This window comes from Schistocerca gregaria, chromosome 3 (genome assembly GCF_023897955.1).
Source record: "Schistocerca gregaria isolate iqSchGreg1 chromosome 3, iqSchGreg1.2, whole genome shotgun sequence".
NCBI classification, from domain to species: Eukaryota; Metazoa; Arthropoda; class Insecta; order Orthoptera; family Acrididae; genus Schistocerca; species Schistocerca gregaria.
Genome location: NC_064922.1, coordinates 522,122,862 through 522,138,299, shown reverse-complemented (window position 1 = coordinate 522,138,299; position 15,438 = coordinate 522,122,862). Strand labels below are relative to the sequence as shown.

At 43.8% G+C, this 15,438-nt stretch overlaps 1 protein-coding gene across 1 annotated transcript; it reads right to left on the bottom strand.

Annotated features, from left to right (window-relative positions):
- Window positions 1-8,111: 8,111 nt before the first annotated feature.
- On the bottom strand, window positions 8,112-12,139 carry LOC126356343 (cuticle protein 12.5-like). The gene is made up of 2 exons (XM_050007327.1): window positions 12,082-12,139; window positions 8,112-8,615 (listed from the first exon to the last, which is right to left on the bottom strand). The coding sequence occupies exons 1-2, from the start codon at window positions 12,091-12,093 to the stop codon at window positions 8,175-8,177; spliced, it is 453 nt and encodes a 150-aa protein (XP_049863284.1). The 5' UTR covers window positions 12,094-12,139; the 3' UTR covers window positions 8,112-8,174.
- Between the last annotated feature and the right edge of the window lie 3,299 nt (window positions 12,140-15,438).

Sequence of the window (15,438 nt, the reverse complement as noted above, 5' to 3'; positions counted from 1 at the left end):
TTACGTCATGTTATTTCAAGTTTGTTATTTGTGAATGAACCTTCGTTTAACATCTTTCGTGCTTAGTTTTCGTCGTTCTATATCAAGTTCTATTTGCTAACTGATACCGGTTAAAGCTGAGGCGCATCAATAAGTATCAGTACTGCGTTCCAGTCTAGATCAGGCATGAAAACTTTGCTTATTAAACACTGTCTATAGGTGATACGTTGTGATCCGCATGTTGAACAAAACAATTAGTCATTTTGTTTAAATTTCAGACACATTCACAATTAGCTTCTCAAGGATAACGGAAATATTTAATATCAGTTTGCGTCAGATGATAAGGATGATACGTGGCTTTAAAATTGCACATAGACACACGAGCCATCTTGAATACGGCCGGCCTCTGGTGGTTGAGCGGTTCTAGGCACTTCAGTCTGGAAACGCGCGACCGCTACGGTCGCAGGTTCGAATCCTGCCTCGGGCATGGATGTGTGTGGTGTCCTTAGGTTAGTTAGGTTTAAGTAGTTCTAAGTTCTAGGGGACTGATGACCACAGCTGTTAAGTCCCATAGTGCTCAGAGCCATTTGAACCATTTGAATACGGTTAAATTACTAATGATACTTTGTTGATGGTGATGATAGACTGCTTGACGGTGCTAATCATGGTTTTTCTAATTGACTAGTTCACTAACCAGCTTATAAACAACCATTCGCAAAGTGAATGACAGTTAATAGATGTTTGAAAACCCTTTAGAGAGCAAGAACACTTCGAATTATCATAGAATTTTTATTTTGATATTCTTGAAAAACCTATAATCCGCAAATTAATTTTGTTTAGAGAAAGGATTAAGGAATCATATATGTAGTAGAGTTACGGGTATTAGATGTCTCAGATACTAATGAAACTGTAACAGTTTAGAAACGTCACTTATCTTAATAAATTTGAGTTCGCAAACTTTATGGACTGTGTCATCTCTCACAAGGAGTTGCTGTTATTTTTAAGATGGCACCATTTATTTGTGTCAGGAGTTATTGCCATACATAACATTTTTCCCTAGTAGCCACTTGTGGTAACCATCTTGTATAGTCGAACAACTGAACGAATGGAGATTAGAGGGCCTCCAAGGCAGTCATGTGAGCTGCATGACAATCAAACGGAACACAATTCAGGTCTTTCAGATACTTCTGAACACAAAAATATATGTCCCCTTCTAAGATGCAAAATTTGCAACACAATATTATACTTTTGTGCTAGAGGATTTCTTTGAGTAACTCTCATGAGTAGTTACAATTTTTTCTGATAAAATTATAACATACGAATCTTCGTTATAGTCACATAATGACTATGTTTGTCCTGCAACCGGATGTTAATTTTTCTACCATTGCAACTGTGATTCTTCGTGTTTCGTTATTTTTTATCGTTCATTCGCCTTACGTAGGAAATTATCATAATCTCACTTTTCTAACTAATCGGATCAAGTACGTATATAACCTGTTTAGCCTGACGTAGGCATATATTCACTACATATCTGGTTCCTTTTGCAGTATGCACTGTGATTCAACGTTAAGTGGGGCCGACTGCTTGCCAAGCAATTAATGGTGACGTTAGTGCTGGAAAGGTAAACAACTTGACGTTAATCATAACTCCGTTAAAATACGGCATCAAAGGAAAATTACCAGTCGAGTGTAACACTGCTGTTGATTCATTTCTGGGTGTAGAGAGGTATCTTAAAGGCACGAAAAATTCGATTAAAAACGGTAACCACCAGTTTATAAAGATTCAATAGTGGTAACCTGGCATCTATAGCCTTGACAAAAGTGCGCTTTGTAGTTGACCAGTGTTTCAACACGATTGCTGTCGTTGTGGTCTTCAGTCAGAAGACCGGTTTGATGCAGCTCCCCATGCCGTTCTAAACTATGCAAGCCTCTTTATCTCACAATAAATATTGCATCCTACATCAATTTAAGCCTGAACTGTATTCATCTCTTTGTATCCTTCTACAATATATAGCCCCACACTCCCTTCAAATACTAAAGTGATGATTCCTTGACGTATTCTGTTCTTTGTAGCTTACCAGCATTCTTACTCTCTTATTCACTATCAGACCTATTTCTGCATTACCCCTATTTCATTTTGTAAACCTGTACTCACGTGACCAGGAGTAAAGTTCCTCCTACCACCAAACTTCGCTAACTGCACACTATATCTAGTTTCTACCTGTCCACATGCCTTTTAAAAATTTCTAACTTACCTGTACGACTACAGTATCCAACAATACACGCTCCTACCCATAGAACGCAATTTTTGCTTTTCCCGATGACGACATCTTCCTGAGTAGCTCCTGCTCAGAGATCCGAATGAGGGACTATTTCCCATCTGGAGAATTTTCGCCAAAGAGTGTGCGATTATCATTTAATCATAAGCAGGGTTGGGGAAAATAACGCCTGCAGTTACCCCTTGCTTTCAGCCGCTCGCATTAGTAGTACAGACAGGCCACGTCGGCTGTCAGTAGTTAAGCTGTCGCCAGCGCAACTACTGGTAAGGCTAGAGTCCCTCTTCAGAAACCACATGTCTGTCTGTCCTCTCCACGGACACCCCTCCGTTGTGGTTGAACCTACGGTACGGATAGCCATATTGTTGAGGCACACAAGCGACCTCACTTTGGGAAGATCCGTGGTTCATGGAGGAGGGCGCAGGAGAGAGTAAAGAATTCCAGTAAGCACAGGTCCCTTTATCTTTATTTAGAGATACCTTTCATAGTTAATACCTGGCGATTCAAGAAGATTCATCCTCTTTTGCTTGACTGTATATTATACACTGAAGGAAAAAATCACAAGACCAAAACATTATTGATGCAGAGTAATGAAATTTTTGGAATACATTTATCTCGGAATCATATTTAAGTGATTAACATTGCAAGATCACAGGTTAAATTAAATATGAGATAAGCCATTGTAATCGTGAAATACTGAGATGCTAGTAATCGTTGTTAAACGCAAGCATGTAAACGTGCATGCATTGTTTTTCACAGGTGCCGGATGTCACTTCGTGTTATGGCATTCCATACCCGTTGCACTTGGATGGTCAATACAAGGACAGTTAATGCTGTTTATGAAAGACGTGGGAGTTGTCGACCGATGATGTCCCATATGTGCTCAGTTGGAGAAGATCTGGTGATCGAGCAACTCAAGGAACCATTCGACCCTCTATAGAGCATGTTCGGTTACAAGAACGGCATGTGGGCGAGCGTTATCGTCTTGCAAAACACCCGTGGAATGCTGTTCGTGAATGGCATCACGACAGGTAGGAGCAGGTTCGAATCCTGCCTCGAGCATGGATGTATGTGATGTCCTTAGGTTAGTTAGGTTTAAATAGTTCTAAGTTCTAAGGGACTGATGACCTGAGGTGTTAAGTCCCATAGTGCTCAGAGCCATTTGAACCATCTGAACTCCTACCAACCTTTTTTTTTCTTTGAAGTCAGTACCGCCAGAACAATTCCTTCCTCGTGTTGCCATAATTAGTAGAATCTTAGAATAGATAACTTGCATTTAAGCTAAAAGTTAACCTAGCCTCCATAAATAAGTTGTCAGTTCATGTCGTTGCCGATAGGGCTGTCCGTGATGCATCTAGCTTGTTAGTTCACTCTTCCATAGCCCAATTTGAACTGTGTATTTGATTTCCGTCAAGGGTACTTCACTGCATCTCCTGGAGCCCAAAACTTTCGAGAAGGAGACGAGGATTTGCAAGTTAGAGGTTCTTTATGTAATCGAAAACGTTCGTTCAAGACGTAAATCGCATTCAACATAATTTTCCACATATACCTTGGAAATCCAGTTGTCGCGCCAAACGGGAGATAACTATTTCTTATGTGTGGAATCTTAAGCTTTCTCGGCGAATCGACTGTTTGTACTATTTTCGGGCGTCTGGCCGGGTAGTCTCGCCTTCGTAACACAATTATTGGACAGCGTACCCTGCAGTCATATTCAAGTTATACCTGTAAAATGTTTATATTGTGATCCTTCCCCACCCGTTCCCCCACCATCGAGACACAGGTCGCGTCATGTAGAGTTTACGGGGGGGGGGGGGGGGGGGGGGGGGGGGGAATCGCCGAAGACTGGGAGTGAACCTCGGTCCCTCAGTGCTTCTCTAGCACTCGCCGGGAGCGGAAGCACCTCTCGGTTGCCGCTGTTTTATCACTTTCTTTCTTTTCATGCTCCATTGAGTCCCCCGCAGTTCTGTACCCGAAGATTTTGCTGGTTGCTTTACTTCGTTGTGCCTTCTATATTCTTTCCATCTGTCTTCGACTGTCCGCACAGTCTGTCCGATGTATGCCTTACAGTATTAGCCTCTCCATTGTGATAACAGTTATAGTTTTGTTCTTGTCATAATCTCATAATAAATACGAACAACCCCAAAATAGAGGTAAGAAACAGAGCGGGACTTTCATTTTGAGGGCTGTTTTACAATGACTGCATCTCCAGCGGACCGACCTGGCTCCACGTAACATTCAACACGTTTCCTGTCCACCTCCGGAAATGCGTACAGTATTTTTACGATGTAAGACGACATGGGCTCCATCTACTGGGTGTTTAGCATATTCCAAGTACATTCGGCCCCCTGCACCACTCCTTCCCACGCGACGTGCGACCGGATAGTGAGGGAAAGGATGAGGAGTGATCACAGTATTAAGGAGGGGGGATGTAGTGAAGACGCTCATTCTGCTGGTATCATCACCTGAAATGACGGCAAGGTACACTGTCGAAATATCGTGTTACGAAGACGACTGCATCTGGCCTGATACCCGAGAACATTACAAACATTTCTTACGTGTCTACGTGGCATGTTTTACGACGAAGCTTGTGTCTGAAATAAAGAACGATTCATATGCTACACATCTACACGATAGTGCTAAACAATAATAGGCACGGTTTTGTGCATTCATTCTGGCCGGGGAGATGAAAGGTAAGTATCTACTTTCTCGTTTGGTGTTCACTAATGAGGCTACTTCAGTTTCAGTGGAAATGTCAAATCCACAACATAAGAATGGAGGGAGGGGGGGGGGGGGGAGGGATACAGCAGCGACACGTCATAGTTGAGAAAGAGGAAGACTCTCCTAAGCTACAAGTGTTTTTCAACGTTTCTCGGTGAAAGATTAACGGACCGTTTTTTTTCTTTGTTTTTTTTGTGTTTATCGAATGGATGCTTTAAGGAATTATGTACTTTGTGCTGGTGATTTGCCTTTCTCCACAAGTTCGTCAGCACTCCTCGCCTCCTGGTCACGCCACCTTTCCAAAATCAGCCGTTTGTGTTGTAGTGTTAACGGTATCCTGCGTATCGGACAGTAACTCCGAATAGAGTTGCTGCTAATCCGCCCATGGTGCTGAGTGATACAGAAGGTCACAGGGAGTCCATTATTTTTTCTTGGATGGTAGGCCCATTTGTGGAGGGGCTACGTACGATCTGTTTGAGGCACAGTGGGGTCAACCTCACTTTTGGTGGTCAAAGTTTGCCCAGAACCTTGCTGACGCGTATGTCTGCCCTCATTTTCCCCAAGCAGTTCGACATCGAGCCACTCTCGCATCCCAATGCCCATAAATCTGGATACTGCACGATTCAACGATCTGGCCAATTGAAGAACCACAAGAAGTCACCTCTAGAACTGTCAGGTGCTGATAAGGCTATCTCATACGGGAACATGGTATATCCCTGTTCTTCACAGTGATTACTCAATATCTGACGCTTTCCACGTCCCTTATACACTCTACCAGATCTGGTAACAATACTAATGCACTCTGGTGGCCGACATATATGTCACAGAGAATTGCATCCGTATTCATTTACAGATCATTTCTTTCACAAGCCGTGTATCTCAAGAAAACGGAGTGAAGATGAATGGGGGAGGTGGGGCGGTGAGGGGGGGGGGGGGGGGAGGCAAATAAGAGTGCTGCACCAAATACTCTGCGGCAAACAACGCCGTCCAGATACACATCCTGATGTAAACTCATCAGTCTCTCTTTCCATGTTTTGTTAATTTCCAAACTGTTCGCTAACCGACGAGCCAAGTCATTCAGTTGCAAGTCGTACAAATTGTTCCAGAGACTTTTGTTCCTTCAATAAACTGTTAATCACAAAATGGCTCAAATGGCTCTGAGCACTATGGGACTTAACATCTGAGGTCACCAGTCCCCTAGAACATAGAACTACTTAAATCTAACTAACCTAAGGACATCACAAACATACATGCCCGAGGCAGGATTCGAACCTGCGACAGTAGCGGTCACGCGGTTCCAGACTGAAGCACCTAGAACCGTGCGGCCACACCGGTCGGCTTCTGCAGATATAATTAAGATGTACTTTAATGATCCAGTTTCCTATCAATGAATCAATCACCTGACTTTCGAAAAGTATAAGGGGTGATCAAAAGATTTTCATTTAAAGGCGTTGCTGCAGCTTATATGCAACGTAGCTCGACTAAAACCACCGACAGTAGGCAAATGATTAATGTGACATCCAACCCCAAGGCAGGATTCGAACCTGCGATCGTAGCGGTCGCGCGGCAACACAAATTCACCACATACATGTTCTGCTGCATGAATTTATCGAGAATATCAAAACACAGCAATAAAAATTGTAACTTACTTTCGCAATGTTGCAATACATGTGACGTTATAATTTCTGCTAGTCATCACAGTGCTCCATGCTTTAGAAAAGGATACGGAAGCAACCTGGGCTAATTAAGACAATTCGTGGAAAGCAGCTATCTACGCTCGATATTGAAAGCCACGTATGTGGAGTTTCGCACCAATCTCTGCAGTAGGCATCACTAAGTAAACTTCACAAAATTGTGAACTATGTTTTAAATGTCTGCCATCTTAAAGAAAGAGCTTAGTACACTGTATAAATGGAAAGTGATACACTATGGACACCTCATCCGAACCTTGCCACACTGATTATCGTTATTTTTATGCCTATTGGGCACATACTGATTGAGTTTCATGTTCGTAATATTTTATTTTTAGTACAGAAAAAGTCCATTCCTAGAGATGAAGACTGATGGAAGTACATGATGGCTCTTTTGTGTTTCTAACGTTTCTTGAAGTTCGCAGGTGGTTTCCGCAACACAACATATCCAGAAGACGTACACGAGTGATATTTATAACTTTCTGAAATGTTGAATTATTAACCCGAGGAACATGGGAGTATTATACCAACAGATAGCAAATACAATTGCTGTATTGCAAAACAAATGATGAGGAGATAGACTAAGGCAATAGTGTGGCTAGGAGATTACGCACAGTTCTTTGCACCAGAAGTACGCCACGGGACGATCGACTGGCTTGAAGAATATACATGTGATAACAGCTGACATACAGAGTGTCACCACGGAACGCTGAGAACAGATTACTGGAAGCAGGACTGAGACCTCGAGTTGTCATTCATCGTTTGCTGCTGATGCCATACTACAGATAACAGAAAATTGCATGGTGTAGAGACAGTGTCAACTGGGATATTGAGTGACATTTTTTGGTATACAGAGACGAGCCTCGCTTCTCTTATATTCCATTTAGACGGAAGCCAACATATACGCACACTACTCGTGAAAGTTCACAGGATTCTAGAGAACCGTAACTAACTCTCCAACTCCTGGAATCAAGATGTGGGGAGTTGCTGGTCATAACAAAAGGTCTCATTTGATAACAGTTGAAAGGGGTCTGAATTTTCAGCAGTATGTGGCTAGAACCGTAAACATTGTTGTCAAACCCTTCATGACCAGGCACATTTGACCAGGAAAATGCAGTTCACAGGAGAGAAACCCTGAGGACTGAACGGATCCTAGAGTGACCTGCCCATTCCTTTGCCTTTCACCCATGTCTGGGACGTGATGGGACGATGTATTCTTTCATGGCAGTCTTCATGAAATGACAAAGCACATGTTTCAGACAGGGCAAAAAAATCTTCACCATGACATTTCAATGCTGTTCGCTTTCATGTCTGTTATGTGATGAGGGTCTCCACAATGTTACATAAATACCAGGCAGGTTCTTCTTGGTGTAACACTTTCCATATCCATCAGTTTCAGTAAAGGATGCGGATAAAGGTAAATTTCTGTGCAATAAAGGATGAAGCCATTTTTGAGTTTTTAAATGTTTATTTGATTATGAGTTATGAATCAGGTGCATGTGGTGGGGGTCCTAATGGATCAGAGCATGACCCAGAGCGGGGGCGGCGTAGCCGTAGCTCAGGGCGGGGGCGGCCGCGGCGTAGCGGGCGTAGCCCAGAGCGGGGGCGGCGTAGGCGGCAGGGGCGGCGTAGGCTGCGGGGGCGGCGTAGGCGGCGATGGCCGGAGCGTGGGCGATGGCAGGGGCGGCGTAGGCCACGGGAGCGTGAGCCACAGCGGGGGCGGCGACGGCGAGACGGGCTGTCTGCGAGATCCTGTAGGTGTTAGCCACGGAGGAGGCGATAGGGGCGTGCGCCACAGCGGCCACGGGAGCGTGGGCGATGGCGGGGGCGGCGTAGGCCGCGGGGGCGGCGTAGGCCACGGGGGCGGCGATCGCGGGGGCAGCGATGGCAGGGGCGGCGTAGCCTCCCAGGTATCCAGCAGAGGCGGCGGCCACAAGGGCAGACAGGACCAGCTGCAATGCAAGAATACAAATTCAGCCTGAGATCACTGACTGCACTCATAATGCAACGGAGGCGTCTGTGCAGCTCTGCAGATTAGATTTGACTATCGACGTGCGGAGAAAAAGTGCAAGGATGGTAAGACAGCCACAAATTACTTATGCTCACTTACTTGCGTAATGAAGACATTAAGATCCCTGAAAGACAATTCCTTTCATTCCACTGTTTCCTCTGTCGTCTTCTACTTGCCCTCAACCTCAAATGTAGCATTCACAGTTCAACAACATCATGAGACAGTGTATACTCCCATTGTAAACCACTTTCAGTTGCCCGTAATACCACAACTGTTCATACCAATATTTGTGAGCAGCTAGTATTCGATTACAAATAGCCTGTCTTCAGCTTCAAAGAAGCTGTGTTCTTCCTCAGTTTCAAAAACAATCTAGATGTTTACCCGTTGAAAGAACTGTAGCTCAGCCATTACTTCAGACTGAGCACTCACTTTGTCGAGTTTATTATTGTTACCTATTGTCTTCGCAGCTTTTAAAACCCACTATCACCTGTTTGTCCATCCCTTTCTCTTTTATTTTTTCTTCACTTCGTCGATTTTGATTTTATATTACAGTTATTCCTATGTGCAACAGTTAGTTGTCACGCAAAAATCTGCATGTGCATATTCTAAAATTTAATATATTCTACATCAACATATTACTGTGCAGCAAGCATCGCCTGCGCGGGAAGTGCGCCCATAAGAAATAAAATTGTCGCGCAGCCATTTTATGATTCATTTTCTTTTCTGTTCCATTCACATATTAAACGAGCACAAGCCTTCACATCTCCCACCTTACACCCACATTCCTATAAGCATATGACGCTGGGGATACATTGGTTGCACTGTCTTCTTCATATACAAGTTCTCTTGATTTATCCAACAGTGCTTCACGAGGACTCCTTCGTCTTTCTTCCAATGATTCCCATTTGTATTCCCCTTTCACTTGTGTGATACTCTCGTATGGTCTATAAAGATGTTTCACGATCCCAGCAGCGTACCTGTGAATTTATTCCATCCTTGTTGTCATGCCCGCTTGATAAGGGCACAAAACACTGGAACAAGATTGCGTAAGTGGCCACAAGAGCGTCTTGTAACAGATTTCAGTCTAATGTAAAAGACGGCTCATACGCCCTAATGTTATGAGGTTAAATAATAGAACTATGAGCCCAATTCAAATACTCGCATTCATTTTGGCGTAGTTACTACTCAAAGGATATTGTCAACAATGTGCGGTAACTGTCTATAGCAAGCAAGCTAGTTTGCTGTCATATGCGATTTTTATAATGCACTGTAGAATTAGTCTTGCCTGCTCTCGACAACATTAGCTTCATTTGACGAGGAAAGATACAACATATTTTACGTCCCTGCCAACAAAAAATTGAGATACATGAATTATGATTTACCAAGGATTATCCAGGAAAACTGCAGTGGCCTTTTCAAATGGATCACCCCGGAAACCAATTTCTATTGTGCCGTTGATGTACAGAAGAAGAACGATAACCTAAATCCCATGTTACGTCTGTCTTACTTTTGATTCCTTGTTCTGAAACTACGAAACATCGACAACCGACAGACGTACCAACAACTTCAATAGAACGTATTATTAAGGCCAGCTAAATTTATTATTTCATCTTAAAAGCGGAAGATACTGAGCTCCTTCTTTCAGATGTCTACCGGTTCAGAAAACACAGAATTTCTCTTGCATTGTTTTGCGTGTCAAACTAATCTGGCATTTTGCAAAGTCTTCTTTTTACAGGGAGCTGAAATAAAACTAGCCCAGAAAATTACTCTAAGGCTGACATTGAACTGACCGTTATTGAAGAACAGAAGAACTGCCCTCCGCAGAAAATGTTGGAGACCGCGATTGTGATTCATCAGTCGGTTGGTGTAACATGTCTGTACATGTGTATCTTCCCCATGCCCTGTCCCCAGTACTTCGCTGTTGTCATTACGTTAGTCCGTGTGAGAGGAAGAAACGTATTTAGTGAGCAGTTCAATGCGACACAAAACGGTGATCACGAAACCAACGTAGTGTGTTCACTGTCGAATTTTACGCTAGCCACAGTTCATGGAAAATATATGCAGAACTGCTTGCGCAAGAGTTTTAAGACTTTAAGTGTTTTGGCCAAGTCTCCAGGAAAGTCTGCAAAACAGAACTTGACCAAAAATTGGATACAAAGAGCTATATCCAGAACCTCCCATGATGTTGTCCAACAGGAATCAATCAGCGTCAGTCTTACAGTAAATATTTTTCAGTCCAGTTTCATGTTGCTTATCCAGTATGTAATCCATGTCCCCTGCAAGTCAAGCATGCTGAAGTTCTTACACAATTGAGCAGTATTCTATTACAGACCACACAACCGTTTCGGAAGTAATGTCTTCCGCAGACAAACTGCAGTTTAACAGTAAGACACCTGTATATCTAAGGTTACGCTTTGAGGTTCATGCTCACTTTTTGCTTTCGTTTGAGCATTCAAATAAACATGTTCAGGAGAAGGATTCTGTCGTAAACAATTTTTTTATTTTTTGTCCCGTATACGTTTCAGCTAAGGTTGACCATCGTCAGTAGGTTCCTTTTGACTTTTGGCGAATAGCAGTAAAAAGTTGCACTATAATGCGTACAGTTTTGAGATTGTGGTCATCAGAAACGTAACATTTTAACATAAAATACATATTAACAGCAGATTTTTTCTTCGTGTAGCTGTCTCTCTTCTGCAGTATAGCAGCTGACAAACTGTCAAAAATACAATCTGTTCGGAAGACGACAGGCAGCTGCATCAACGTCAGTTAGAGCTGTTAAGGTATGTATTTCGATTAAAATGTTGTGAATATATTGACGACAAGCTCAAACCTGTAAGTACTAATGACATTACTTTTTCCCTGTTACTGGACAGAAAATAGTGGCGCTGATGACGGCGAAATTTCGCTGAAACAAGTGTTGATGTAAAAAGAAGAAATTTGCGTTTGCTCAAGGTGTAATCCTTTCCAAAACATGGTTGCTATTTACATTACTCAAAACAATGATCACGTGGTGGTTTCCAACTATATGTCCACGTCTAACTGCTCTCAGAGTGTAGCAAGAGTAATTCTATCATGACCCATTGATAGTAAATTCAAAGACGGTTGCGCAGTAAAGGAATCATTCCAGGTCTGCTCCTACATGTTTCATAGAAACCATAGACATTGTAAACTAAACGGCTTGTAGGAGATTTGAGCACCTAATGTCTTAACCGCAGTTACACCTCACTCGGTAAGTTTCCTTCCAGAAAGCTAAACCGGTTCCCGGCTACGACAGCGTTGGCATTAGGTAGCCAACACACGACCGACGAGAAGTAAATCGCAGAAGCCAGCGGTCGCCAGCTGCCAAACAAAGGCTGGGGGCACTGGAGCGCAGCAGAAAGTAGAGAACAAGACAGGCGGGTACTCACGAGCTTGTACATGTTGCTGGAGTGGAGTTGGCTTTCGGTCTGGCGATCGAATGGTGCCCGGTGGACGGCGGCGGCGGCTTATATAGCGGCGCGGCGGCAGGTTTTGGGCGGTCCTTTCTCCGGTCTGCTCTCGCAACCCCCGCCCGCTCATTGTCCGGTTTGAGCGGCGACTGCTGCCCCCGGGGGCCACACATGTCGCCGCCGTTACCCACCCGGTGCGCCACGGAGTCAGATGCGCGACACACACACTCCTTGCGAAACCTGCCGCGTCTCGCTGACGGTTCGCATTGGCAACCCCACTAGGGGCTACCCACTACCTGCGCCATGTCTACGTCTACATAAATACTCCGTGCCCCACTGTTCAGTCCATGGCGAGGAGCACTTGCTACCAACACTTTTCCTGTTCCTGTTCCGTATTGAGACAGGGGAAGAAAGTTAAAAAAGGTCATAGAATCTTCGAATTCTAGAGAGAACTATCGAACACTAATGGCCATTAAAATTGCTACACCAAGGAGAAATGCATATGATAAACGGGTATTCATTGGACAAATGTAAAACACTAGAACCGACATGTGATTACATTTTCACGCAATTTGGGTGCATAGTTCCTGAGAAATCAGTACCCAGAACAACCACCTCTGGCCGTATAACGGCGTTGATATGCCTGGAAATTGAATAAAACACAGCTTGGATGTCGTGTACAGGTACAGCTGCCCACGCTGCTTCAACATGATACCACAGTTCATCAAGAGCAGTGACCGGCGTATTGTGACGAGCCAGTTGCTCGGCCACCATTGACCAGACGTTTTCAATCGGTGAGAGATCTGGAGAACATGCTGGCCACGGCAACAGTCGAATATTTTCTGTATCCAGAAAGGCCCAACAGGACCTGCAACATGCGGCCGTGCATTATCCTGCTGAAATGTAGGGTTTCGCAGGGATCGAATGAAGGGTAGAAAATGGCTCTCAGCACTATGTGACTTAACTTCTGAGGTCATCAGTCGCCTAGAATTTAGAATTAATTAAACCTAACTAACCTAAGGACATCACACACATCCATGCCCGAGGCAGGATTCGAACCTGCGACCGTAGCGGTCGCTCGGCTCCAGACGGCGAAGGGTAGAGACACGGGTCGTAACACATCTGAAATGTAACGCCCACTGTTCAAAGTGCCGTCAATGCGAATAAGAGGTGACCGACACGTGTAACCAATGGCCCCCCATGCCAACACGCCGGGTGATAGGCCAGTGTGGCGATGACGATACACGCTTCCAGTGTGCGTTCAACGCGATGTCGCCAAACACGGATGTGACCATTATGATGCTGTAAACAGAACCCTCATTCATCCGAAAAAAATGACATTTTGCCATTAGTGCACCCAGGTTCGTCGTTAAGTACAGCATCGCAGGCGCTGCTGCCAGTGATGCAGCGTCAAGGGTAACCTCAGCCATGGTCTGAGCTGATAGTCCATGGTGGTGCAAACGTCGTCGAACTGTTCGCGCAGATGGTTGTTGTCTTGCAAACGTCCCCATCTGTTGCCTCATGGATCGAGACGTGGCTGCACGATCCGTTACAACCATGCGGATAAGATGCCTGTCATCTCTTGACTGGTAGTGATACGAGGCCATTGGGATCCAGCACGGCGTTCCGTATTACTATCCTGAACCCACCGATTCCATATTCTGCTAACAGTCATTGGATCTCGACCAAGGTGAGCAGCAATGTCGCGATACGATAAACCGAAATCGCGAGAGGCTACAATCCGACCTTTATCAAAGTCGGAAACGTGATGGTACGCATTTCCCCTCCTTACACGAGGCATCATAACAACGTTTCACCAGGCAACGCCGGGCAACTACTGTTTGTGCGTGAGAAATCGATTAGAAAACTTTCCTCATGTCAGCAGGTTGTAGGTGTCGCCACCGACGCCAGCCTTGTGTGAATGCTCTGAAAAGCTAATAATTTGCATATGACAGCATCTTTCTCCTGTTTCTCCTGTCGGTTAAGTTTCACGTCTGTAGCACGTCATCTTCGTGTTGTAGCAATTTTAATGGGCAGTAGTGGATATTTGTCTGATGTATCACACAGAGCATTAGACAAACATCTGACAGGCCTGCAATTGATTCTCGAAATAATGTACAGCAAATGAGGCACCGACCGAGAATTTCAAGTTCAGTGTTCAACTTGGAATTTTGAAGAATACTAGAGGATATTTGTATCCTGCTCTGTATGGTCCGGCATACAAACAGTCTCTAACATTCTTTAGAATTCCAAGTTATTTTAACGCTTTAATGTGAATTTCAAAGGTGTGAGTACAACTTTATACTCGTAAGAAATAAAGAGCTGTCGCACCAGAACTCAAAATCTGTAGATCTGAATGATTCGGCAGAGGTACGAAATGGGGTACTTGTGCGTACCTTCACAAATCAAGCACTGTCCGTTACCGTGGTCACTTTCAAGCAATTAAACTTATAGAAAGTCTTGTTTCTGCCCCGTTCAAACACTCGACCAAAAATTAATGTCGATGTGTGTTTGTAAGACACGAATTACATCCTAAGACAACAACAAAAAGACGCACGGTGATTACAGCTTGATATATTCTTACTGCAGGCCTATGTTTACAAATGCAACATGGAAGTGGAACAATCAGAGGAGGTGGAGCACCTGCCGCGCTTCCAGACCAGCGGCGTGGCCCTTCACACGGCAGTCGTCGTCGTTGCCACGGTGCGGCTGCCCGGCGGCACACCGCTCCCACCAGCATGTAATGACTGGAAGTCTGCAGTGACTGGCCCGACCGCTTGCTATACGCTACAGTACTGTCGTACACCCAAAGATGGGATTTTAAGGTCGCGATACAGGTCATGGTTTAAATACATATTACTACGACTGAAGTCGATCTCTCTAAATTAACTGTGAGCATCAAGAGGTTTTTATTAAGGTTAGGCCAATTTGCAGTCACTATATAAACTGAACAGACGTGTTAGTTAAATTGATAAAAGGCTCATAACTCTTCATTATAAAATGACTCTTGAATAAATTAATGAATGAATGTATGAATAACTACTGTTTACAGTATGGAAGTACTGTGTAGAAAATGGTTGACTGTACAACCAATATAACTGTGATATTTGTCAATTCATATTGACATTAAAGCTTTTTCAGGGATGAAAACTAACAGTAACATAAAATACCCCTGGAGGAAAATTCGAAATGGCAAGATAAATACAGCATTTGCCACCTTTAGACTATATAGAGTGCTGTATTACCTCTGATAATGTGAAGTAGTTTCAGTGTATATTTGTAGAATTACTTTGTTGTACTCGTATATATCAACGTAAAATAATTTTCGATGAATTT